We start from the raw sequence: 25,309 nt of genomic DNA, 5'->3' as shown, positions 1-25,309 counted from the left end.
TTGCCTGTCCTCTGTCTCCGCTTACCCCCCACCAACATACTACATTGGTGCAGATATTTACTATTGTTAAGGTTAATTAGAGTTCCCTCTTGTCAAGATGTCAGGATGTCAGACACCTGCTGATGAACATTAGCCACGGAAATATCAAATCTGGATTGAAGAGCATAGCCTCTTCTGCATCCTGCTTCATTTTGAACATTTTGTTCCTATTCATATTTTTATTTATTATTTGACTAATAATATAGCTTCTTACCTGATCTTTCCTCCCTCTCAAAATACAGCTCTTCAGCAGTTCAGAATTGTCACGTTTGGACCAGTTGTCTTGCGTGTCAGGAACTGCAGTTCTTGAGTGACAGTGATGTACTGACCTGGGCGTTAGGCTTGCACCTGAAAGATCTTGGTCAAATCCCTAGTGAGCCACAAAGCATACTGATGACTTTGGCCAAGTCACTGTGTGTCAGTTGATTCTATCCCAGAGGGTTGTTAGGAGGAGTAAGGAGAGGGGACCCTACCCTGTCTTGAGCTCTTTGGCAGAAAGATAGGATAAAACTTTAATTCTGAAGAACAGAATTAAATTGACAGAGCCACAGTTTTTGAACATCTTGTTGTCTGAGATCTCCTATACATTGTAGATGTGAAGAAGTATAATTATTTGTTAAAACTTACTCATTTTTCTAAACCTGTCAATTTGGTAGTTTATGATCGAGTAAATGGTGCCCAACCTGTTTTTAAAATGTCTGATTTCAAGAGAGGATGGAGGTCTATGGCAGAAGGGGTTTTTCTTTGAAAACAGATGAAAGAAAATTCTAAGTGCAGGAGCAGCTTATAACTTACAAAATCCACGCACTTTGCAGGCTCCTGGGCTAGACTGCTCTGTACTATTTTGGAGATTACAAAATCTGGATAGAGAGGATTTCAGGCATTCCCTAGGAGACTTGGTACAAAAAGTTTGATGGCCCACTCTGTGTACTAATATGAAAATAAAGTGGCTTGTGTGGTTTATGATTATGGGAGCTGGTGAGAATACAATGAGTGTGTTTACAAACAGTGTGTGGGTGGTGTAATGCAGTGCTTGACGATTCGTAAGTCTAAATGCAGGATGAATAGGAATGGGTGTTTTGTCTTTAGGAAATGAGACTTGAGATCTGGTGCAAAGTATTCATAGGCATCAGTTTTTGAAAAAGGTTTCATGTAGTCTCTTGAATTTATTCCAATACATTAAATTGACGAGGAGTTCAAACTACTTGAGGAAAAGGTTCTAAATAAAGCAAAACAAGGAAGCATATGGCTTGTGTGCTGGAGCTGGCCCACCCGTCTCCACAGCTTTATCTCCAATTCCTGGCTTGATCTTTTAAGGGCAGCGTGCTTTATTGTTTCATCTCAGGAGATAGCAGAGGTGGGAGATAAAGCCCCTGCCTGCTCTTTAAGTGTAATGGGCAGCATTCTCACTCACTCCAGCACTAGAAATGCTGCCTTTTAGTTTGCAGCTCCTTTAGCTGAGGTTCAGGAAAAGCAAAACTGAATGCTGCTGAAATCGTCTTCACAGTTGCATGGGAGGAGACAAGGGAGAGGGGAAATGTGAGCGCTTGATACTTGCTTAGTCTTGTTCCAGCTTAGGCATAAGTGACATGCATGTGTGATTTATCAATATAAAGAAAAGAAGGAAAAAGAAGACAGTGATCAAGTAATTACCTGAAAACCAGTAAATTTCCTTCAATACTTTTATTTAAAGAATTGGAATTGAAAATGGTGCCCTAGCAGTGCTGGGACCATGCTGGAAGCAGCCAGGAGCCTCCTGCAGCACTGGAGCGCCAGTTTCACCCCCTAGCTATGGCCCTGTTGGGGCTACGGTGTGCGTGCCCACAGAGAGGGCTTTGAGTGCCATAGGTTCGCCACCCCTGGCCTAGGCTGTCAAATATTGTTGGATTACAGTAGCTCTTATAAGCCTTAACCATTGACCAGCTCTTAGGAGCTCCCTGGTGTCCAAACAACTCACGTATGAAACACAGCTCTGACTCCAGTCATTGGCCAAAATCACTGATACTAAAAACACTCAGAGGTCCTCTTAACATTAGGTAAATTTTAAATTGAAATACAGTTGAACCTCTGGTTACGTAAACTTTGGGATGTGTGCGCGGCAAACCCGAAGTATTTTACCAGGTTTCGCCACACGTGCATGTGCAGAAGTGGTTCTCAGGTTGCGGAAACCTCGGGATCCACCTGGACCTCTGGAATGAATCCTGTCCGAGACCGGAGGTACCACTGTATTAAACTATTCTAGTATTTTTTTTCCAGACGAGTAACCTCTTTGTAGCAGAAAGAACAATTTGTAGCACCTTAAAGACTAACAAATTTAAGTAACTAAATTCGGCACTGTTTATATACTTTAGAAGCAAGATGTATATATTTTGTAATGACACAGATTAAATATTTGTTTTGCAACTATGGTTTCGAAGAGCATTTAGTATGTGCATGATACAGTTAATTGTATTGAAGCTGCATTTCTTAGTGATGGCAAATTTAAAATCTGGCGGCAGAGTCCTAATCACGCTTCTCATGTCAGCTGGTGTGTAGCAACATTTTTTATTTCCAGAGCGCTCCTGTTCCATTTTCTGGTTGCTTTGTATTCTGTGATCTGTTCAAGCTTTTTATGAAAGGAAGATTGCATAGAAGAGATCTCCTTCCTGTCTATGGTCCATAGCCAATGGTAGTGAAGAACCCCATTGTTGTAGTATTATTGCTGCTACTACGTCATCCATGTACAAGATGTTTTACACAGAATGAGAGGACAGGCCCATTTCCCAAGGGGCTTACATTCTAGAACAGTGTTCGAAACTCCCATTGTTCTAGGCACGTTTTGTGACAGGGAATTTCATTAATGCAAGCAGTTTCTGAACTCTGGGAGCAGTACTGGGCCTAAGATTTCAGTTTAAAACTGCCACTGCTGGAACGAAAGGAGAAGCTTTTCTGCCTATCCACTTCCAGCCACTGTAGGAGGACTGAAGAAGGGACCCTCATGAGAATATTATGGGGGTGGGCAGGGGAAGTAGGGTTTTGTTTTTTGCAGTCTTCAGATGAGGACTAGACCATTTGAAAAATGAAAATAAGATTTTTGCTGCAGTTCATTTTCAGCTTGATATTATTTTTAAAAAGCGCGCCTAGTCATTCCGTTTGCGGTGCCTATAATCTAGTTTTAAGGTGCCATTTAGCTCCTAGCTTTCATATCTCAGTTTCTAATGCTGCTCTAAAAATGGACGTGAGGGAGACAACAGAGGAAGGAGAGGGAAGCTTATGTGGAATAATTAAGTGGCAAATATGCTATTATTTTGGCTTTAGGTGTCCCTGGTCTCAAGAATGCATTCTAGTCTAATGGTTTCAGTTCCCTGGTTTCCCTTCCTATTGTGAAGGTGGGAAATTGCCTGAAGACAGGTACAAACAGGCAAGCTTTTCTTCGGGGGGGGGGGTTATCAAATCATATGACTGAGCAGAATGAGGAAGCAGAGCCAGATTGATAGATGTCCAGTTGGAATTGGGGACCAATTTTCAAGTGTTGGTAAATGAAATCAGAGTTGCCTTTAGTTTCTGTTTTTTTAAAGGGTTAAAACACTTTTAAACAACATCATGCAGGGCAGATGCAAACTGAAAAAGTACTGCAGTTGTTTGTTATGGTGTGTTTCTGTCATTTTACTAATTCAAGAGTGTATGCACTCCATTAATTGGACAACCTGAGTGTATAATAGTTTTCTGTCTGTCTGTCAAATTCAGTTTGGAAATAGTTTTCCAGTGTAGACCAGTTTTTGTGCAGAATTGTGCATCTTAATTAAAGTCCTAAAAGGGGGTAAAGAACCTTGTCTACTTTGAAGAAGAAGAAGAAGAAGAGTTTGGATTTGATATCCCTCCTTTCACTCCCTTTAAGGAGTCTCAAAGCGGCTAACATTCTCCTTTCCCTTCCTCCCCCACAACAAACACTCTGTGAGGTGAGTGGGGCTGAGAGACTTCAGAGAAGTGTGACTGGCCCAAGGTCACCCAGCAGCTGCATGTGGAGGAGCGGAGACGCAAACCCGGTTTCCCAGATTACGAGACTACCGCTCTTAACCACTACACCACACTTTGTTAGCCTCAATAAACAATAACCACCTATCAAAATAGGACAATGGTAGTATCAGTGGTGTTCAGTGGTAGTATCCTGGTTGTTGTGGATGCAAGCAGTTTTATTCTCCCAATTTCAAACTTGTGCTACCAAAAGGTCCTTCACCAGCCCCACCTGGGCAGACTGTAAAAGACAGAACCATCCTGAAAAGGTCTGTTGAACAGCATTTTGTAGATGTTGGGGTGGTGAAGAAATCTTTATTTGCCATAATCACTGCCACAAGAGGAAGGTGGCATAATGAGCTGTATTTGATCAGAACTGCTGTGATTTTTTTTGCCACCTGGGTTCTAGCACCCTGAAGCTCTGATGTATACCAAAGATTGGAGCAGACTCTCTGAAGCTGGAGAGGGAGCTGGAGAAGAGTCGCATCAGCCACCTGGTGTTGTGTCTCCATTCTGCAGAGTAGCCAGTGATTTGACAGGACTGTTAGCCATGCCAGCTGGAAAGCCCCCTAGGGTCCCCAGTAATGGAGAGTCTGTTAGTCTCCCTGTGTGTGTATCATTCTAATAAGGCCACCATCCTTGCATGGAGGAGAAGCCACCAATAATCTAAACCTTGACAGGAAGTAATCTTGACAATGACAAGGTGTTTGCTAATAAGTCCCTCACCCTCAGATTGCTGTTCTCCTGCTCAGTTGAGAAAATTGAGTATGTCTTGCCATATGTTGGTACACGCCTTTGATTGTCATGGTTGCAAAATGGAAACAAAGCAATATTCCCCTCCTTTACTTTGCTGTAAATGGTCTTATGTACATACGAGTATATTGGAAGTCTCACTGAAGTTAATATCCCTTGTGGAAATATGTGTCACTGGCTCTTCCAAATGTGGTTTGCAATACATATCTGAGTGCACATCTAGTTCAGAGAAGTGCAGTGCATTGAAATTACATCTGCTTTTGGATGTGTGTTTGATTTAAGCTCTCAGGTGTGTATATAAATGCTAATATGCATCTTGGCTAGATAATTTTCATTTGCATGGGCATTCCAACACAGCTAGTCACACATAGCCATGACTAGAGTTAGAATAAGGTAATTGTGTATTGTGGTTTTCTCATTCCACAACTTTGTGCATTCTAGATGCTACAGTTTCCATAAGCCTGATCCATCACAGCTGTAGCTGCTATAGTTAATAATTGTTGTTGTTGTTGTTGTTGTTATTTCATTTATATCAAACCTTTTCCACCAAGGAACGTTTTCTCCAGGTTTCTCCCCCTCCTCTGTTAATCCTCACACAACCCATGTGAGGTAGGCTAGGTTGAAAGGCAGTGACTGGCCCATGGTCACTCAGTCAGCTTTATGGCCAAGTGGGATTTGAACCCTGGTCTCACAGGTCTGACATTCTAACCTCTCTCTACACCACACTCATAGTTAGTGTTTTCATCACTTGGGGTAACTAATGCTACAGTGTTGCCCAGTTTTCCCTGTTGTACTTTTTGTGTCTACAGTGGTACCTCGGGTTAAGAACTTAATTCTTTCCGGAGGGCCGTTCTTAACCTGAAACTGTTCTTAACCTGAAGCACCACTTTAGCTAATGGGGCCTCATGCTGCCGCTGCGCGATTTCTGTTCTCATCCTGAAGTAAAGTTCTTAACCCGAGGTAATATTTCTGGGTTAGCGGAGTCTGTAACCTGAAGCATATGTAACCCGAGGTACCACTGTACTTTGAATGGAAGACTAGGTTGCCATTTAGAAGCCTTTCTAGAAATACAGTACCCTTAAATTGAACGTCGTCATAGTTCAAATGGACATAAAACCTTGGTGCATGATACCATGATCATGGGCAAATCAAGCAGACTTCCATGGGAGAAATATTTTTGTTCAGTCTTATTCATAGGTAAGGATTTTAAGGTGAAGTCCTATATCTTCATTGTTTTTTTAAAAAAATATAGTCTAGTTCAACTAGTAAATTACATGTCCAGTGAAATCCTGTGCATATTTGGAATGAGCCCCATTGTTGCTCCTTAATAAGTGTTCATAGTACTGCAGCCTGCATGTTAAAATGTCCAACAGGAAAGCTCTTTTTGCTTTTGTACAAACTGAACTATAAGAAATTGGGTCAGAAACCAGTAAGAGATGGTCGCTCCTAAGGTATTTGTCTGAGGATAAAGCTGATAATTGCTCTTGATTATATTGTTTCCTTGTCTTCAGCATTGGAAAGTAGTTTTAATGAGTGAGGTTGCACAGCTATAGACGGGAAGCCCAACCGAAATTAGTTGGACTTAACTTCTGAATAAACATGCTTGGGAACTTGCTGCATATATGACTTCAGCATATAAAATGTGTCAGAATTGTGAGAAAATTGAACTATTTCCACCACATTATATTCATTGGAGCCTGTTCAGAATCGTAGCTTGTTTGTATTTCTCCTCTGCTACTCATATCTGTGTGTTCGTTTTTTGCCAGAACTATTTTATTTGCCCTTCCTGTTTTTACCTTGCAACTTCTCTGTTTTTCTTCATGGCAGCAAAGTGTTAGGTTCCTACTCAATACAAATCAGCCTGTTGTTTCTGCACTAGGACTTCCCCTCATCCCTAGTTAGAACAACTGAAATCTGTTTTGTAGTGTTTTTCTGGCACACCAGCAAGCCTTTCAGTCCATGGGTATTGTTCAGTGATACGCCTTCTTGAATTAATTATAGGAATGAACATTTCAAGACATTATATTGGGTGCTTGTGAAGGAGGCTGTGGAGTCTCACATAAACAGACTCTTTGAATTCATATTTTTATTGATAACTTTAATTATCAATAAACATACATTCAGGAATCCTACCTACAAAAAACTACATTTATAAAATATGTAATATGGTTTTTCCATCACATAGCAACAACAACAACACCCCCATAAGGGTATAAATATTTTTTGCCCCATAAGCCACCTCTCAATGCTTGGTAAACATTGAAATGATTTCAGATATAGTGGATTGAAATGTCCTTTGTTCCTAATGCAATATTAATCTTATTAAGCCAACAATGAACTGAGAACAATTCATTAGTTTTTCATTACTCTGCTATTAACATTATTGCTGCTACTAAAAAAATTGCAACTAATTTTTAGTCCTTGTACCAATATAATTTAAAATTTTCTAAGACCAATTTTGAGCACAGCAGAAGGCAGAGAAGCCACATTATAATAACATGAGTATGTAGTTAAGGAGTAAAGTTAATCTGTAAGGCCTAAAGTATAATGTCAGCTTCTATACAAGTTGAAATTATACTTAATACTAAAGATACATTTAGTGTGGAAGTCCAATGATCTCACTAATAAAAGCTAAGGAGAAATTAGGACTTTGGGTGAATTTAAAATGAAGACAAAACCAAACTTACAATGTTTTAACATAATGAGTAACAGAGCGGAAGTATTTAGTATATTTGGAACAATACAGAACTGTAAATCTGTACATTTAGAATCTGTCCCCCACCTACCCACAGGCATAAATGATGTAAGATCCAAGTTTCTTTTCAGTTTTAACTAGATTTTGAAGTATGGGGTTCTTGGAGACTTCTTTGTTTTGTGGAAATAGGTGTGATAAAAGATGCATACTATTCCCAGTTTGTTTTATATTAGGCTGCCAGTATCTGCAGCTATAACCTCTTTCCCCATGTTACAGAGAATGTTGGAATCTTTCTTTGGATAAAATAATCACTAAAGTATACAAATTAATAAGATTCAAAACTTAAACAGGGTAACTTAGCTTTTCTAAAAGCATTATTTTATTATTGTGCAGCTCAACTTGATGTCAGAATGCTTAAAGGACGGTGATAAATCTTGTTACTTCCTAAATGTGCAGGAGGGTGTCTCCTTTATCATTAAAATACTGTACATTCTGTGGGCTCTGGCTAGTCAAAGGAAATGAAGTGATTACAAAAATATTGTGGTAAGCATCAGCACTTAGGTTTTTTTATGCTTAACTGTAAACTTATTCCAAACTATTTTAAAAAGTTAGCTAAATTGCACCCTACACCAGTGTTTCCCAACCAGGGGCCATGTGACCCCCTGGGGGCCCCCTGGATATTCCAGGGGGGCCACAGGTGAAAATCACGTAAATGGGGGCCACAGCATGAGGTTAGGGGATCGCTGAGGGAGGTAAAAAGTGAGGGGGGGGGAGAATCATTTCTTTTAAAAAAAATCCTGATTGACTGGCAAGCCGCTTGGTCAATCACAAGTGGGTAACCCACCAGGGCTTAATGCTCCTTTTTGCCACATGAGTTTTCTTAGAGCAGTCCTGGTTTGTTTCTAATGGGAGAGAGTGATTGCTGAGCCTCCCATTTTGACCAGTAGAACCTGCAATCCAGAACCCCCAGGTCAGGTACGTGTGGTGGTGGGATGGCAGTTGATAGGGCTGGGCGAGCTGGAGCTGCTTGTTGCTGCCACCAGTGCTAGACCTGACTCTGCAAGGTGCAATCCACCCCAGTGCCTGGCAGATCAGGGCTTTCAGATGTTGCCAAGGGACACGGCTCGGTGGCAGCTTTGGCCTGGCTCTTCAAGGCACAGGGTGAAATCCACCCCATTCAGTGCCTTGCTGAATGGGGTCGTCTGGTGCTGATGACTTGCATCTAGTAAATACCTAAGTGTCTACTCAGAAGAAAGCCTCACTGAGTTCAGTGGGCCTTACTCCCAGGTAAGGGTGTGTGGGGCTATAGGGTTTTATCTAGGCAGCCAGGACTCCTCGGGATGACAAGATTTTTTGGCACCAGGTCAGTGAGGGCCACTTGCTTTTTAAAATTTTCCCATATATACAGAACTCCCTGTGTGCCTTTTGGATTGTATCTGTAGGTTTCCCCCTCTGTGTCAAATAACTGTGCTCAAATAAATGTTGTTTACTTTTTATAATACATGGAAGATGGATCTCCTTTGGGAGGTTCTGAACTCTCCTTTCTTGGAGGTTTCTAAGCGGAGGTTCGATGGCCATTTGTCACGGATACTTTAGCAGAGTTTCTTACATTGCAGGAGGTTGAACTAGAAAGATGATTCCATGTTTTTCTGCTTTAACTATTTCATTATGTTCCTATCATTTTATGTAATTGCATTTTATATAAATTATAAAAAATATAAATAAATTACATTGTGTAAATTATAAAAAATATAAATAAAACATGTTCTATTTACAAACAAAACATTTAAATAGGTATAAACCTTTCTACTGGTAGGACGGGAGGGGACATGGGTGTAGCCAGAATTTTTGTTAGGGGGGCAGGTTTATGTTGGGGGGCAGAACCTAACCTCAGATTTGTATTGATTTGTATTGCTTTTTACTTATGGGGGGCAGTTGCCCCCCTGGCTACACCCATGGGGGGCCACAGGAAGGAAACAAGGTTGGCAGGGGGCCACAGTCGGAAAAAATTACCATTCTGAATTCAAAAGTCCTGAAAACTGCAAAATGATAGCTGTTGGCAATGATGAGAACATGGATGTATTTCCTGTACCTTGAACTTGTCATCATGGGTTTATTTTTGAGACGTGCAGATGTTTTTGTTTATTTTTATATTGTATTCTGAAAACTGCCATGAACAAATGTGGAATTCCAAGATGTGGTCTTATTACTGTACATAAAGGCACATCCAAATCAAGCATTTTTCTTATTAGGACTGAAGAACGTATTTTTTCCTCCCTTTATTGCTTATTCATCTTCTGGAAGTTGAAGGGGGGAGGGACCGTTGCATATCCTGTTGGCTTAATTAATGCAGTGTCATGTGATGCTTGTGAGTCAGTGTGAAATGAATTTCCCTATAACTAGGGTGGCCACATTTCAAAAAGTGAAAACCAGGACAGCTCAAAAAAATTGTTGAGTTTTTTTTAAAAAATGGTTGAGATTATACATTTGGGTGCAATCACGAGCGCTGATTACATAATTTTTAGTTAATGAATGTATTTTAACTAATTGACTTAAATTAATATTGCCAAAATATCATTTATAGGTATTTTAATAGATACTGTAATAAGTTTAACATACAAATTTATTAACCCCAAACTACCATGTAGTATTAAAAAATCACATTTGCTTCTAAAAATAGTTTTTCAGTCTCTACTGTAGTAGCATATTGGAACCATAGTTGTCTCAACCAGTAAAGGAGTGTAGCCTTCACTCTCAGCCACATCTCTTACAATTTGACTACCATTGTTTATTTAGGAGAAATTCTCAAATTGTGGTCTGCAAGCTTTGTTTGTTTGGTCACAGAAAGGTTGCAGAAGAGTCAAGAATATTTGACCTTGGCCATGTGCTTGATTAATTTTTTTCTGATGGTGGAGATTGAGGCTGTTTTGACCAGTGCCAGATTATTGAACTAGATAACAAGGCCCTGGTGTGGGACCCATGACCTTCATAGTATGTTGCTGGTGATTATTGATTTGTCCCTAAACACCTGCCAGTTAAGGTACTCATCTTAGCAGTCTAGCCTGGTTCATTACAAGATTCACAAAGAACCCCAGCAATTTTCAAGTGGCCTATGGAAAATACAGCGAAAAAAGTGAGAATGATTGGTCAAATGACACTTTAGCTCAATCTGCCAATTTAAAATTGATCCCTCAAACTGAAGAGGATTTGCATCTTCATGGACTGGTGTAGTTTGGCTACTGGAGTCTCTTGAACTTCCTTGCAACAAGTGATTAGGTTCTTGAACCTACACTTGGTAGATGTGTAAGTGGTGTAAACTGGGCCATTCCCACTTTATGAATTGTAAATCAGTGTTAGAAACTCTGATACAGTCGCCAAATGACACCTTAAACCTGAGTTACAGTCGCCACAATGGAATATCTAGGCGCCACCCCCACCCCCTGTTGTAATGCTGAAAATAAATTGTGTATATCATCAGTACAATAAAATCCAAAAAGCATAATGTGGTGTTTTTCCACACTTTTGCTGCTGTTTTGATTCCCTTGGGTTATTTCAGGTGTCTTTTGTGGCCTTTGAAAAATGGAAGCAATTAACCATTCTGAAAAGAAAGCATCAAAAGGAGCACTGGAAACTGCACAAGGTTCCTTCAGGACTGTCCCAATCAACCGTCAGAGCCCAGCCTGGCCCTGCAAAAAAAAATTTTTTTGGGGGGGGGGTGCTCTTGTAAAGGAATCCAATTAAGTAAACACTGCTCCAGAGCATTTAATTACAAAATTGAAATACTGTGATATTGTATATTGTTGTTCTGCCATAAACATTATTTACGCCTTCATTATAAGAAAGCTTATAACATTTTGTTAAGGAAGCAAACCCCTTTAAGTTCACCTTAACATTTCTAGACGATACCAAAAGAAACAGCAGCCTTTTAAATATGGATGCGGAAACTTTAGCGGCTGAATAATGCTGAAAACGTCTTAGGAAAGTAGTCTGTTCCATCATTTAAAATTAGATTGAGCCATTTTTATCTTTATCCTTCTACCCTCCAGTGGCATAGCTTTCAGTGGTTCTGTCCTATTTCTATTGGCAATCTAAATCTGTTGGGGAAGGAAAAGTGTTTGTGGGGATTGGGGAGACAGAAAACACCTCGGCTGAAGTTCAAGGGCGCATGGTCATAGAACGACGTTGGAAATTGGGTCAGTGTTCTGGAAATCCAAAGAGAGGTGGTTTTATTGCTGTTAAATGGAGTCCTTGTATGTTGATTGAGGCCTGCCATTTAGTTGGAGGACTGTTGGCTGAAAGTATGGGTGTGATTTTTGTTAGGAAAGCTGTTCTATTGTATTGTCACTGATGCACATTCATATTTCACTTATCAATAATTTACTAGGGCTGGCAACGTTGGGGGGGGATGTCCTCATTACTGTTGTTCATCCAGGTAGTCTGAAAGACAAAAATGCACGGTGCATTCTTGGTACAAGCTCACTGCATAGCAAGTTGCTATATTTTCTCAGCCTCGGTGCTCCCTGCCCTCCGCCGAATTGTGTGGTCTGCGTTACAGTGTTGCTGTAAGCACTATTTCGAGTACCTTGATTTGTAATAAGTGATCCGTGGCAATACTGCCCTTGTGAAGGCTGTGAGCTGGTGTCTGCCAGCTAAGTGTGAGAATCATTGTGGAAATACAGAACCAGCTGCCAGGGTCTGCTGAAAAATAGTTGTGGTTTTGAGAGATTGGCGTGGATTGAAGCGAGGTACTGCTCACGATCTTTGCTCTAGATCTGTAACTGAAAGAGAACGTTCAGTTCTCTTTGAACTTTTGCATGGCAATTGCAGACAGGCAATTGTGCAATTACTATAAATTAGAAGCTTGAGATTATGATTTTACTAGGTATTTTAAAACATACCTAGAAACATTTTAAAGTTGGTTAAATGTTATGTGGCTCTTAACAGATACATAAATAAGATTCCTATTCATGCAAACTTCGAAATAAAAAGTGGGAAGGTTATTACACTTTGTAGTTGTGGGTTGTTGGGTTTTTTTTTTTTTTTTGCAAATTGTTATCTTTAGGATTATGCATACGTTGGGTTGGACCAGGATATAAAGGTAAAGGGACCCCTGACCATTAGGTACAGTCGTGACCGACTCTGGGGTTGCGGCGCTCATCTCGCTTTAGTGGCTGAGGGAGCCGGCGTACAGCTTCCGGGTCATGTGGTCAGCATGACTAAGCCGCTTCTGGCAAACCAGAGCAGCGCACGGAAACGGCTTTTACCTTCCTGCCAGAGTGGTACCTATTTATCTACTTGCACTTTGACGTGCTTTCGAACTGCTAGGTTGGCAGGAGCAGGGACTGAGCAACGGCAGCTCACCCCGTCGTGGGGATTCAAACCACCGACCTTCTGATCGGCAAGTCCTAGGCTCTGTGATTTAACCTACAGCGCCCCCTTCCCCCGTGTCCCTGGATCAGGATATACTCTTGTGCAAATATAAAATCAAACAGAATAACTTATTCTGGTGGATGGGTAGCTCCACCTTAAGGACAAAGTGGGGGAAAGTGATTTTTGCAGATTTGCCCCCTAGCACCATCTCCCATGCACTTCTTCTAGAGCTGCTTTTCAAAGGGCTGTAGGTAAATGAGAAATTGGTGAAAGTCTTCTTACCCTTCCTCCAGCAGAGTGTTCCAGGAACAGCATTATCCTTGGAAAGTCTGCATCCAAATCCCTGGCTGCAGAAACATTGCAGAATGTGAAGAAAATTTGTATTGTAGAGCAAGATCTCTGGAATGTGGGTTACTGTGTGTTTTGAAAGGGAAGATGAGTGATTTTTCTGTGTTTTATCTGACAAATGTTGGCAGAAGAATAACTTGTTGCTACTTGGGTAACAAGGACTATTAGAGAGGTTGTGTGGTTGTGTCAGATGAAAGATGTGGAGTTGAAAATTTCCTTCTACCATATTCTTCTGTTGAAAAGTTTCTCCTTTTAGAAACTCATTATTTCATTTTGTTATTGACCATTCTTCTGAATTAACACATTGCAAGTCAACTGAAGTGGGCACAATAGTAGTTATAGTTAAACTCAAAGTTACAATTAACTTTTAGGTGACTACTGCTAGGAAGCACAGATATTTATCTACACAGCTCTTCAAGCATGCTACAATTAGTATGTTAATGATATCCAGTGATTTTCATACTTTGAGTTCTTGTTTTCAGGGTTAATCAAGAAGATATTCACTAAGCAACCCAAATGTTTCTTTCACATAACTGCAATAACTACACCCAAATTCGTTGTTTGTTCATCCAGTTTATAGCCCACCTTTCTTTCCCAATAGAAACTATGTGGCTAACATGAAACACTTAACAGTGGAGTTAAATTAATTTTAAAAGTTGTAGGTATTACTAGGTTCAGTACTTTACATTTAAATATAGTATAATGTATAGTTAATAACCATTTCTTTTTGTTTGTAGGTGTCAGCTGCGATGCATGTTTAAAAGGAAATTTTCGAGGTCGCAGATACAAGTGTTTAATTTGCTACGATTACGATCTGTGTGCATCTTGTTATGAAAGTGGTGCAACGACGACAAGGCATACAACTGACCATCCAATGCAGTGCATACTAACAAGGGTAGATTTTGGTAAGTGATTCTTGCTTCTTCTTCTTTTTTGTCACAAGACATATATCGTGATTTTTATATAACTTAGGATGTTTCCCAAACTAGCCTTGCTCTTTTCAGATGGCAGATGTATACATTATTTTGTTTTGCTTTTATTTTTCTTCATTTAGTTTTGATTGCATTTAATATGAGCACTATTCAAACAAGCACTGCACAGGGAATTAAAAAAAGTTAAGCCCCTTGCTGACACTTTATGATTTTTAGCCTCCCATCCAATCAGTGTTTACTTGGGAGTTAAGCATAACTGGACTCAGTGAGACTTCTGAGTCAACTTGCATAGAATTGGGTTTTGTGTATAAGAAGAAACAGGAAGATGGGAAGGGATATTCAATTATTTTAAAAGCACCTGAGGATTTTCATAAACATGAATAATCAAATACAGGTTAATTCCTTTTTATTGTTGCTGTTCATCAGTGGTTTGTTTTGTTCTATTTTGTTGAACCCGGAATTAGAAGGAAAAACAAGTGAAGTTAATTCCTTAGCCTTTCAAGAGGAAGTAGTAGCGTGGCAAGTGGAAGTAGAATGCAAATTGTAGATACAGAATTCAAAGTGCAGGGAGATGTGAGAGCGAGAGAAAAAATTTCAAAAATAAATTGCTACCTTTCCCCAGAAAACCGAAGATATAAACCTGTGCAATATGGCTATTCTCATTTTAGTGGTACAGAACTTCAGATATTAAATTCCAATAACATATATATGAAAAGCCCACAGCGTAATCAGAGCAGAGTAAAAGTGGCCAGCATTCCATCAAAAACAACAACTTGTTCCATTTTGGTGGTCAAAACGTGTTGACTCAGCTGGTGTATGTTTTGACCACCAAAATGGAATTAGATGTCTAATTTGTAACTGTTTCTTGTTCTCTCTCTCTCTCTCTCTCTCCTCTCTTCTCTCTGTCTCTCTTTTCTCTCTCTCGTGGGGAAGAACTGCTGTAGCCACTGCACTACACCTTTTGACTTTGATACATAACATAGTCACTTGCTTAAACCATGTAATTTTGCCTTGCTAGACATACTAGAGGTTTGGGCAGCCTCTGTAGCTTCAGTGCACCTTACTCATTTCTTGTATCTCCTTGGGACATACCGCTACCTGGGTTATAATGGTGCTACGGGAGTGTAGCTATAAAATACCTTCCAGTGATGTAAGCAGGTTCTCTTTTACTAATTTTATAGATCTCTCCTACCTTGAGGTTCTATGACTTTATCATTGTTGAAAAGTTATTTTTAATATCTATGATCAAAATTTATTTGTCCGAAGCATTTTAAACTCCGTTCTTCAGCCTGAGATAAGACTTCTTTGAGGCCAATATTTTGTTTTGAAGTGGTATTCAAACGGGGGGGGGGGGCATATTAGCTCTCCAGACAGGTACCAGAGCCTATATTTAGCAGAATACTGCCTCCAGTGTATGTGGTTGTACGTCTATCAAGTACAGGTTTGTTTATAGTGTGGTTTACCTGCCTCCTCTCAAACTTGTTTGGTGGTTTGACAAAAATAGGAGAGCTGCAGTTTCCTCATTCACACATTACAGTGTTTCCTCCTCATCCACTTAAGAATTATGTTTGTCTGCTGTATTCCAGGTTCAACATACAGCCCTTAGCTTGTCCTGTCCCTATTCTCTGAGTGGAGTCCAGCCAGAAATTTCCCGCAATTTATTCCCCTCCTTCTGCCTGTCCATTCCTTAGCCAGACTTTCTGTCAAATCTTTGGGAGATGAGGATCTGTGAAAGAGCCTGTGTGGTGTCAAGCAGGGAACTGGGGAGACCCAGGTCCAAGTTTCCACTGCACCATCAAGCTCATTGGCTACTTCACAGCTTGTTGCAAGGATAATATGGGGTTGAGGGGAAATCTAAAGGCTCATATGTATTTATTTCAAGAAAATGGGTTCATCCTGGAAGTGTGGTGGTTGTTGCATGTCAGGGTTCCAGTCATAGAATATCTGTAATCGCCTCCCTTCATGGATAGGATGGTTTGCATAGTAAATCACCACAACCTGTGCCAGTCCAGGGAAGTGTATCGTTGGTATGGTGCCTTTTATTACAGAAGAGTCTGCACAGGACATAGATTACAGATGGTAACTATATGCACAACCAGCAGAGGGTTGTGATTGTGCCGGACTGTGCGTTGAGAAGAACTATGCTGCTTCTGCAGCGCTGTGCAGCAGAAGCACAAGGGGAGAGATGGCAAAGTATGAGTTATGAATCAGGCCTGAGTGGAACTAACTTGCTGTTTACACACCAGCTCATATCCTGTTCTGCTTTCTGGTTTGTTTGCTGTAGTGTAGAAAAGGACTTCTGGAGCTGCAAACTTCTTGCAGAAAATGAGGAGGCCAGTTTCACTTTGTGAAATGTGACTAATGTCTACTGTGGCTTATAATTTTTCCCATGTTACATTTTGTTCAGACATGTGTCACTGGAAGACCTGAGTATACAGGGCCTTTCCCGCAATATTGGCATATAATTCTGCTTTGCATTTCATTTTAAAAGAAGATTCAGAAGTGAGGAGCAGGAACAATTCATAAACACAAAGGGACAGGCGGCTCTTTGCATTTCCTTCTCTTTGATGAACCAACCCTTTTAAAAAATTGTTTATTTTTAAATCAATGGGTATGCATGTGGTTTTTTTTTTAAAAAAGAGAAAACAACAATACGCATCTTGCGTATATAAAAGAAAAAAAATGGCATCATTTATATATATATATATAAATGCACATCTAGATTAAAATAATGAAAGAGCGTTAACAGATTCTAACTAAGAAAGAAAAATTGGGGTAAGTCATGGGTAAGGTAAACAAATGGGGGAAATACTAAAACTGCTTTCAGATAAATAATTTGTGGGGACTGTATTGAGCTTGGACGATTCTGAGATATGTAATAAAATTACAACAAATATCCGCATAATCCTCAGGCTCTGCATTTTCCTGCAGCATACACCACTGATGAGCAATTTTTTCCATGACTGCAGCATGTACAACCCTTTTGAGCCAGTTATTGATTGTAAAATTTGAAACCATCTCTCCATCCCTGGGCCCACAGCAGGGCAGGTTTCCGCTACCAGATAAAGGACAAATGGTTTTAATGTTGCTGAGGAGTTGTTGCTTTAAAATGTAGAGAGGAGGTACTGAGCTTGAACTGGCTGGACTACGTTACCATTAATGTTGCTAATTTCCCCCATAACTGCAACCCAGAACTGACTCTTTGCATTTCCTTCCCTCTGATGAAACAACCTTTTTTTATGATAGTAGGGTCTAGTATTTAGAATACTTCTATCCCACTTTTAAATATGGGTTCTCAGAGCTGCTTGCGAAAGAAAAATAAAACAATATGAATAAGCATCAAATGAAAACAAATAGCATAAAATGGAACAGGTCCATCAAAGCCAGCAGTTAAGTGCCTCCGCAAATTGATTCACCTGCTTCAGACTGGAGCTCTACTGGCAAGCAGTGTGCTGCTGTCAGGAGGACACTACTCCTCACCCCCTAAAACCACAAATCACCACTAGCTTTATCTATGGTGTTACAGATACATTGTGATGCCTGGACTGCAGTGCGAAACTTAAGATTTGCCCTATTCGGACATGGATTCCAGAGGTTTCTGGCAAGTGTCTGGGATGCCTGTTGCAAATAGCTAAACCAGAACATCATTTACAGAAACAGCGGTAATGGTACCAAAAGCTTTGCTCTGCAGACCAAAACTGATTGGGAGGCTACGTGTACACTTAAAAACGCTCCATGCTCCTACAGAGATTAAAATCCTTTATAGTGAGAAACACATGTATTCAGTAGATTTTCATTTAAGAAAATATTGGTTGACTACAAGGTGGCGCAGGGAGCTTGTTAGCTTATTGCCATGGATATAGTTTTCTGGGATATTCATTAGAACTCACTTGAAAACCGTATTAATGTCACTTATGTGGCCTCATTAAAATCTGCGTAAGTGCTAGAGTAGAGCTATGCTTTCTTAAGTACTGTCCTATTTCTGTTGGTTTCTGTGGGACCAAGTAGCAATCTGTATTCCTGAGTGATGTTCTTGCTCTTCTTCAAGTTCACGTAAGCATCATTTGTGAATTTTCATAGCTTGGTATGTACAGCAGCATTCAAGGATGTTTTCTGTTTTGTATGTTTGAGGAAGAATAGCTGTACTTGGATCTTTTACCCAACCTTTCTTGTATTGGAGTAACTTTCACTGCGGGGAGAGTGGGATTATGTGGCTTCAAGCGTTCCGTGTTGCTTTCGTGTTTGCATTGTGCAGTCATAACATTTGTTCCCTGTTGAGAAGAGGGGTCAGCAAATCAGAAGCCAACATCTGGGACCTGCATTCTGTCCCTACAGCCTGTCTCATTCCTGAAGTAAACCTTTCCCCAGGACTACATTTAAACAGTTTGGTGGTATAGATGTTAATCTTGGTTTCAGATTCTGGTTTAAGGGAAGTGTTGGTTAGTTGTAACCAGGTTTAATGTTAGTGCTAACAGATTCCTTCAGCATAGTTAAGACATGGGGAATGGGTGGGAGTTTTTTCAGGGAGGCAGCACGTATTTCTAGTAGAGGTCATGTCTGTCATTATCGTAGAATTGGAAGGGATCACCAGGGCCATCTAGTCCAACCCCCTGCAATGCAGGAATCTTTTCTAACCCACAACCCTGAGATCAATTCTCCTGCTCTACTGGCTGAGTCCAGTCTGCCAAGTGCACTGCTGCTGCTACTCATGGTATATTCATTCAATGTGGGACTTCTGCGGGATCAAAGAAAATGCTTCTGCTTTCAATGGGGAAATAACATTTTCCTTGCATAAACACATGTCAAGTAAGGCTTTATTGTCATTCTACAGTTGTGGTGGTGGAGAGCAGCAGTTTGCGTTTCTGCTTGTATATTTGTTTGGGGTTGCTTGGCTTTGTGACCACTTTCTTGTGAGTCCAGGTGTACAAACTCCTACCAGCTACAAATGCAGCAGAGGAAAACTGGATCTGGTGTTTGAGCTTTTCTTGTTTAAAGAACTAATGATGTATATTATTCTGTAAGATGCCTTAGTGGTTGTTGACACTGGTTTGTTTTCAGGTGTGAAAATATTAACACACTTAGCACTTCTGAGCATAGTATTATTAGGATTACTTTGTGTAGGAAAATGCCATTAGCCTTGTAGATTCTTTCTCAGTTCTGAATAATAATAATAATAATAATAATAATAATAATAATAATAATAGATTATGTGGCTAACAAAATACAAAACGAAAATCCTGTATTGCGAGAGATGATTAATTGTGCAGAACAACTTGTGTAAACACAATAGAACTTCCCCCTACCCAAAATCTTCTCTGGAGAGTTGGGGGCAAACCCAGAGCAAATTTTGGGGCTGCAGGGGGAAGAAAGAGAGGGGATGTTGTGTTGTACTCATGGAAGTTCCACACATACTGTGAATTAGTTGGATGCAACTCTTCTTAATTGAATTGTACATTAGACTGTAAGTTTGAGTTAAGTTTGGTGTGTCCTGTATTTGTAACCGTGATCATTTTTTATGAATGGAATTCTCACATATCTTATTTTCCCCCCAGATTTGTACTATGGTGGAGAAGCTTTCTCTGTAGAGCAGCCACAGTCTTTTACTTGTCCTTATTGTGGAAAAATGGGGTATACGGAAACATCTCTTCAAGAACACGTTACTTCAGAACATGCAGAAACATCAACAGAAGTGGTAAGCACAGTCAGCCTTGCTTCTGAATAACACCAACAATAACTTGAAACTTGAAATTCTGCCTATCGTGGGTTTTAAAAAAAAAAAAGAAAATGAGTTACAATTTATAAATACTAATTTAATATTAAAAGTTGTAGGAGATCACTTACCAATGTCTTTTTCCCTCCATTGACAATTTTATTTTCAGGTTTTCTCTTCTGGCCCCGCTTCCCCTGGAAAATCCTCCCATGGAAAATAATACAGATTTTACCTTGAGAATGCTTTGTGCCATATCTGAGCAAATGCAGTTGCCCTTTCTCCATTCTGAATGCAAGGCCATGCTATTTACACTTGGAGGAATAGTGTGACCAAAATGCTTTAACAGAGAATCAAGCAAATTCATGGAGCAGAGGGCTATTGAGGGCTAGTAGCCAGGATATCTATGGTCTGCCTCCATAGCTGGAGGCAGCAGAGCTTTTGAATATCAGCTTCTGGAAACCACAGGAGGGGAGAGTGCTCTTGTGCTTTAATCCTGCTGGCTGATTTCCCACAGGCATGAGTTCGGCCACTGTGAGAACAGGATGCTGGACTAGATGGGCCACTGGCTTGATACAGCAGGCTCTTCAGCCAAATATCTATCTTTAGGGTGTTCAGAGACCTTCACGTACATTATCTCAATAATCCTTACAACTGCCCTTTAAGGTAGACCAATATTACTATCCATGCATTGCCAGAGGCTGCCTATGAAGCTCATTTGAGCCAGAGACTTGCTGGCTTGTAGCTCACACTCTTAACTATGCAATATGCTAGCTTTCAGAGGATAGTATGCATGGGAGAAGATTCAAAAATATTTGGGGTGTGGTTTCTTTTTTTTTTTTTTGCGGGGGAAACATCAGAGGAAACCTGGTTCTCTCATTTTCTATGCTTTGGTTACAGTAAGATCCCTGTTCTTTTGTTAACATCGCAAGCTTGAGCTTAGTAGGGTGCAGTTTCACTTTTACCTAGGTAAAGGTAATATAGTGTTGCCATTGAATCAGCATATTCTGAGTCCATCAGCTTGTGGACAGTTTGGTGGTTGGAGAATAAAACAAATTTTGCTTCCAAGTCCAGGTTTAAATAAGAAATTTGGTGTTGAAATTTGCTAGTTTTCAGTTAAAGAATGTTCAGCTGATTCATCATTTTCCTTTTAATTGATTATGTGTAACTAAATATGCACATTATCAAAACCTCCATATGCTGGCTTGAAATACTGGATGAAGAACATCTGTTCCATTATTGTCCTTATAGCGAGGTGTTCCAAATATGTAACCAAGCACACCTTTCTGCAGTTGAGGTGTTTGTATACCTTCTTGAAAGGCTCGGTTAATACTCAGAGTTCAAGCTTTCATTGACTAATCTACCAATTAAACCTTGCAGCACTACTGATCTTACAATTCAGCCTGTAACTTAGTTAGGATTGATTCCACAGGGTGGCAGTAATGTTTCATAGATGTGAAATACTATACCAGTCTGAATGGTGATGATAGTGCTTAGCAAAGTGCTCCATTCTTCCTGGTATCCCAGGCATTGCTCTTGAGAGTTTTCTGTGCAATGCCGTAGGGAGGTTAGGCTTATTCCAGAAGTAATCAGAGGATCCATAATCCTGTCTCATTCACTTAGAAGTCTCTCTGTCTCTGCAAATGTAGCAGGTTGCTTGCAGGCAGCTCTTAAGCTTTCCCCCCCCCCATGCTCCAAACTGGTGACTTAGCAAAGGCAGTTCAGGTAACAGCAAAGGAGAAGACCGGAAGGGGCAAAGGTGCCTGAGCACTGCCTAACAAAATCAAAACTTGTATATCGGTTTATTTAAAATTGTATTCATCAGATTTGATGCACCAATAGGTGTGGCACAGAAAAGCTTTGAAGTCTTGTATGTTTTGGTCTCCTGGACAAACTCACACAGGATTATCTGTCATTTATAAAATTCCTTGGGTTTAAAGAGACTGCATAAAGTGTTGGGAAGAAATATTAGGAAGCAAAACTTTGTATGTGTCAGTGCATGTTCTTGCATAGTCAGATAAGTCTGCATTTTGTGTTCATTTTATTTCTCATTATTGAAAACAGAATGGCACTAGAAGACACAGCAAGCTTAAAAGTATGGCGACATGGCTGAAGTTGTTTCCTGTCCCTTTAGTAAAATGATTGAGCTAACTCAAATCAATCATATTTATTGAAACACAAGTACTGTTAAATCTTCCCTTTGTAATCGTCTGTTTTCTGTCTAAAGTGGTTGCTGTGTGCCATGTTTCTAATTATTATTACAATTGTTTTATGTATTGCCTTCTGAACCACCGAATCAAGGCAATTTGCACATAGGATAATTAAAAACAGTTAAAAACACAAAAAAGAACAGATGCCTTTAAAACAGAACTAAAACTTTAAACAAATGGACACTCATGGTAAACACCCATTTATCCATCTGGGAAATATATTTGATGTTGCATCTGCTTTGTGGTTTTGTTTGCTTTTTGCACAAGTCCTACTTTCAGTCCTTTTATCTGGCTTGAAAATAACCTCTTGGCTGGGGTAATAATTGTTTTCAGACAAGACAGCCCTGTGTTTAGTATTGTCCTGTAATACTAGTACAAGTGGTAGGTGACCTGCTTTTGTTCTCATCTCCTGGAAAGGAGAAACAGCTTCTGTGTGCTGCCTCCAGAATGAAGATCCTCTGCTTTCAAGGCTGCTTACTAGGCTTTCTGTTTCTCTGCCTTTCTAGAGAGGAGTGGGGGGGGGGGGGAGAGTGCAAACCTCCAGAATGAAGCTCTCTCATACAGAATTCTGTTTGGAAGGATGTGCCCCAGTTGCCTGGACTGACCCTATATTTCTTTCCTTCCCTTTCTCGGTAGCAGAGTTTTAGGGACAAAAAGTAGTTCTGTAAGGGAGAGATGGCTAGAGAATCAGTCCAAGCAAGCTCCCTCCCCTGGAGTTTGCCAGGATAAACTAGGTGGAGCTGATGAACTACTTCCTCTCTAGCAAGGAAGAATATACCAGCTCACACTCTGTCTCCATAGCAGTGCCATGGAAGCTCCCTGCTCTTTTGCCTTCTTTTAGACACAAAGTCCTCCGTGTTACGTCTGGGGGAGTCAGAAAAGAGGCAGTTGCTTTAAGAACCGTGGTATGGGAAGAAACTATGAAGTACCAAAGACAGTTGCTCATCTTGGCTCTTCCCTGTCCAGGAGCATGAAAGGCACAGGGCTGTACCTGTTTGTATGATAGCAGCTCCTTCCTGTTTGTACTGGCAGCAAGGAGGGGAGCAGTGCTCAGGCAACAATCAGGTGAATGAATCTGGTTGGGGGCTTTCACTGACTTCCTGATTATTTGGAAGGCTGGTCTTGAGAATCGTTATGAACTGAAGGGTGAGTTGTACAAGGGCTGCTATTTTCTCAGCATGAGAGAGTAGTTTCTGTTCAGTGTGTTGGTCATTTTTTTTTGGCCTGGAAGACACTTGCTCATATGGCCTTTCTTACTTCTGTCATTACAGATTTGTCCGATATGTGCAGCATTACCAGGAGGAGATCCCAATCATGTTACGGATGACTTTGCAGCTCATCTTACACTGGAACATAGAGCTCCAAGAGATTTAATATCCTTGCCTAAGTCAAGAAGCAGCAACTGAAGAATTTTTGCCTTCTATACTAATACCCACCCATGTTGATTCTGAAATAGGTGCTTTTGTTAGCGTGTTACATAGTTTTCTTTGAATAGCTAGATAAGCTATACTCTGCTTGGAGCACTTCAGGTTAATTGCACCACCATTGGCTAGTATAAACTGATAGGATTTATTTTCCTTTCTTTTGAGGAAAGATTTGAAAGAAAATATGTTCTGTCTGAGCAAGTAACCTCTCCCCAAGCTTTGGGAATGCTCCAAGAAAGAGTTCAGAAGAATACATTCCTGTAGCTTGTAATTCCGTTGGCATGTTGCCTCTGAGACTGTATTTTCTTGATTTGCTTTATTATAGTACTATGCCGCTTTTCATTCAGATATATGCCAAAGCGGCTTACAAACAATAAATGACAATAACATGACAGAACATCACAAATACAGCACAGATGATATAGAATAATTTACAGATCCTCACTGAAACAATTACAATCTATAAAACATTATTAGCAAAGCAACAACTAAAAAAATAAGGTAAACATCACAATTAATGCAAAAGTATATGATTTAACAAATACACACTCCCCACCCCCATGACTGATAATCTTTTACTGTATTCAGTTCATTAAAATACACATACCCATAATGCCCAGGGGAGCAACTCCCTTCTGAAGGTTCCTTGGGCTGGAACTGGGGCAACGCGGGTGAAACTAGCCACCCCCTGATAGCAAACAAAGTCTCTCTCCCCTCACAGTTCTTCCTCTGGATTTGGCATTTGCTGCGCATTGCCCTGCTCTTTGCATCTATAATGCTAATATTGTGCAAAATTATTTTTAATACACCCAGTGTAATTTTCTTTAGATAAGGGGATCTGAAGATAGAAATGTAACTGCTTTTTATGACCTTGCTAGTTACTGGGGTTGTGCTTGGTTCACACCAAGCTAAGCTTGAGAAGACACAAAATAGCAGTGGTTCCCAATTGGGAATTGCCTAACCCACCCAGGGGGTCAGTGGCACCATTCACATAACAAAAACTACCTTGGAGATAATCAAAATTTTCCAAAGTAGGGAGCGTCCATGGCTTGACTTTTAAATAACAAGAAATCCACGATACTTAGCTAATTGGGAACCACTGTATTATAGCATTGGGGGCAGGCAAGCTGGAGCATGCCTCTAACTCTAGCAGAGCAGCGCACCCCAAATTCAACACATTTGGGATGCCAGCGGCACACTAAGCAGAGTCTGCATACTCTGTGCATCTGCTTTATGTCGCCATAACTGTGTTTAATAATTGGGCCCTTTCACCAAGTCTAGTGTACCATTCGTCCCATGCGAGTCATGCAATGGGGAGGGAAATTGCTGTGTCTGCTCTTCAGATGCCATGATTGCAGCACTAGGCTGGGAGGAGAGATTTAGGGCTCTCAGCCCAGCGCTGGCCACGAGAGTGGTGTGTTCCAATTAACAAGACCTGGGGCAGGGAGGTGTGTTTGCATACAGTATGGATGCCTGGTGAGTGTAGTGCACTGGCCTTGGAGGGCTGGCTAGCCTTGAATGTGGCCATTTCTCCTCTAAACTAAGAAGGAAGCTTTGCTCCTGTTCTTTACAAGTCCATTGTCTTAGTGGCTAAGGCATTCCTGTTTGCGTGTTGACACTTTCCTTCCCTTAACTCATGGCTTACGACGAATCCAGTGGTGTTCGGCATGTACGTAGAATGTTTCACCCAGGCCGGGGTTTGGGTGGCCCTCGCGCACGTAGATCCAACATGCACTTTACTAGCAGTTCCACTGGTGGTTTTTCATCTTCGCAGAGTTCATATTCTCCAAGCAATAGGGAAGCCATGGATCCTATAGCTGGTAAGATTTGTGAACATT

General features: G+C 40.5%; 1 protein-coding gene and 1 long non-coding RNA gene across 3 annotated transcripts in view; one reads left to right on the top strand and one right to left on the bottom strand.

Moving 5' to 3' along the window:
- KCMF1 (potassium channel modulatory factor 1) overlaps positions 1-25,309 on the top strand; it is a 41,843-nt gene that overhangs the window by 13,220 nt on the left and 3,314 nt on the right. For both annotated transcript variants that reach the window (XM_083420425.1, XM_083420426.1), the window contains exons 2-5: positions 13,936-14,103; positions 19,683-19,822; positions 23,319-23,420; positions 25,117-25,291. In XM_083420425.1, coding sequence (XP_083276551.1) covers positions 13,936-14,103; positions 19,683-19,822; positions 23,319-23,420; positions 25,117-25,291 — 585 coding nt within the window. The remainder of the gene's footprint in view (positions 1-13,935; positions 14,104-19,682; positions 19,823-23,318; positions 23,421-25,116; positions 25,292-25,309) is intronic.
- LOC310668053 lies at positions 3,741-8,214 on the bottom strand. Its single transcript, XR_014506583.1, has 2 exons — positions 4,110-8,214; positions 3,741-3,855 (listed from the first exon to the last, which is right to left on the bottom strand). It is a non-coding gene; the product is annotated as an uncharacterized lncRNA (long non-coding RNA).

The sequence above is a fragment of the Podarcis tiliguerta genome (assembly GCF_965153285.1).
Source record: "Podarcis tiliguerta genome assembly, chromosome: 17".
Taxonomy (NCBI): Eukaryota; Metazoa; Chordata; class Lepidosauria; order Squamata; family Lacertidae; genus Podarcis; species Podarcis tiliguerta.
The sequence above is the reverse complement of the archived record's forward strand: the minus strand, read 5'-3'. Positions and strand labels throughout refer to the sequence as shown.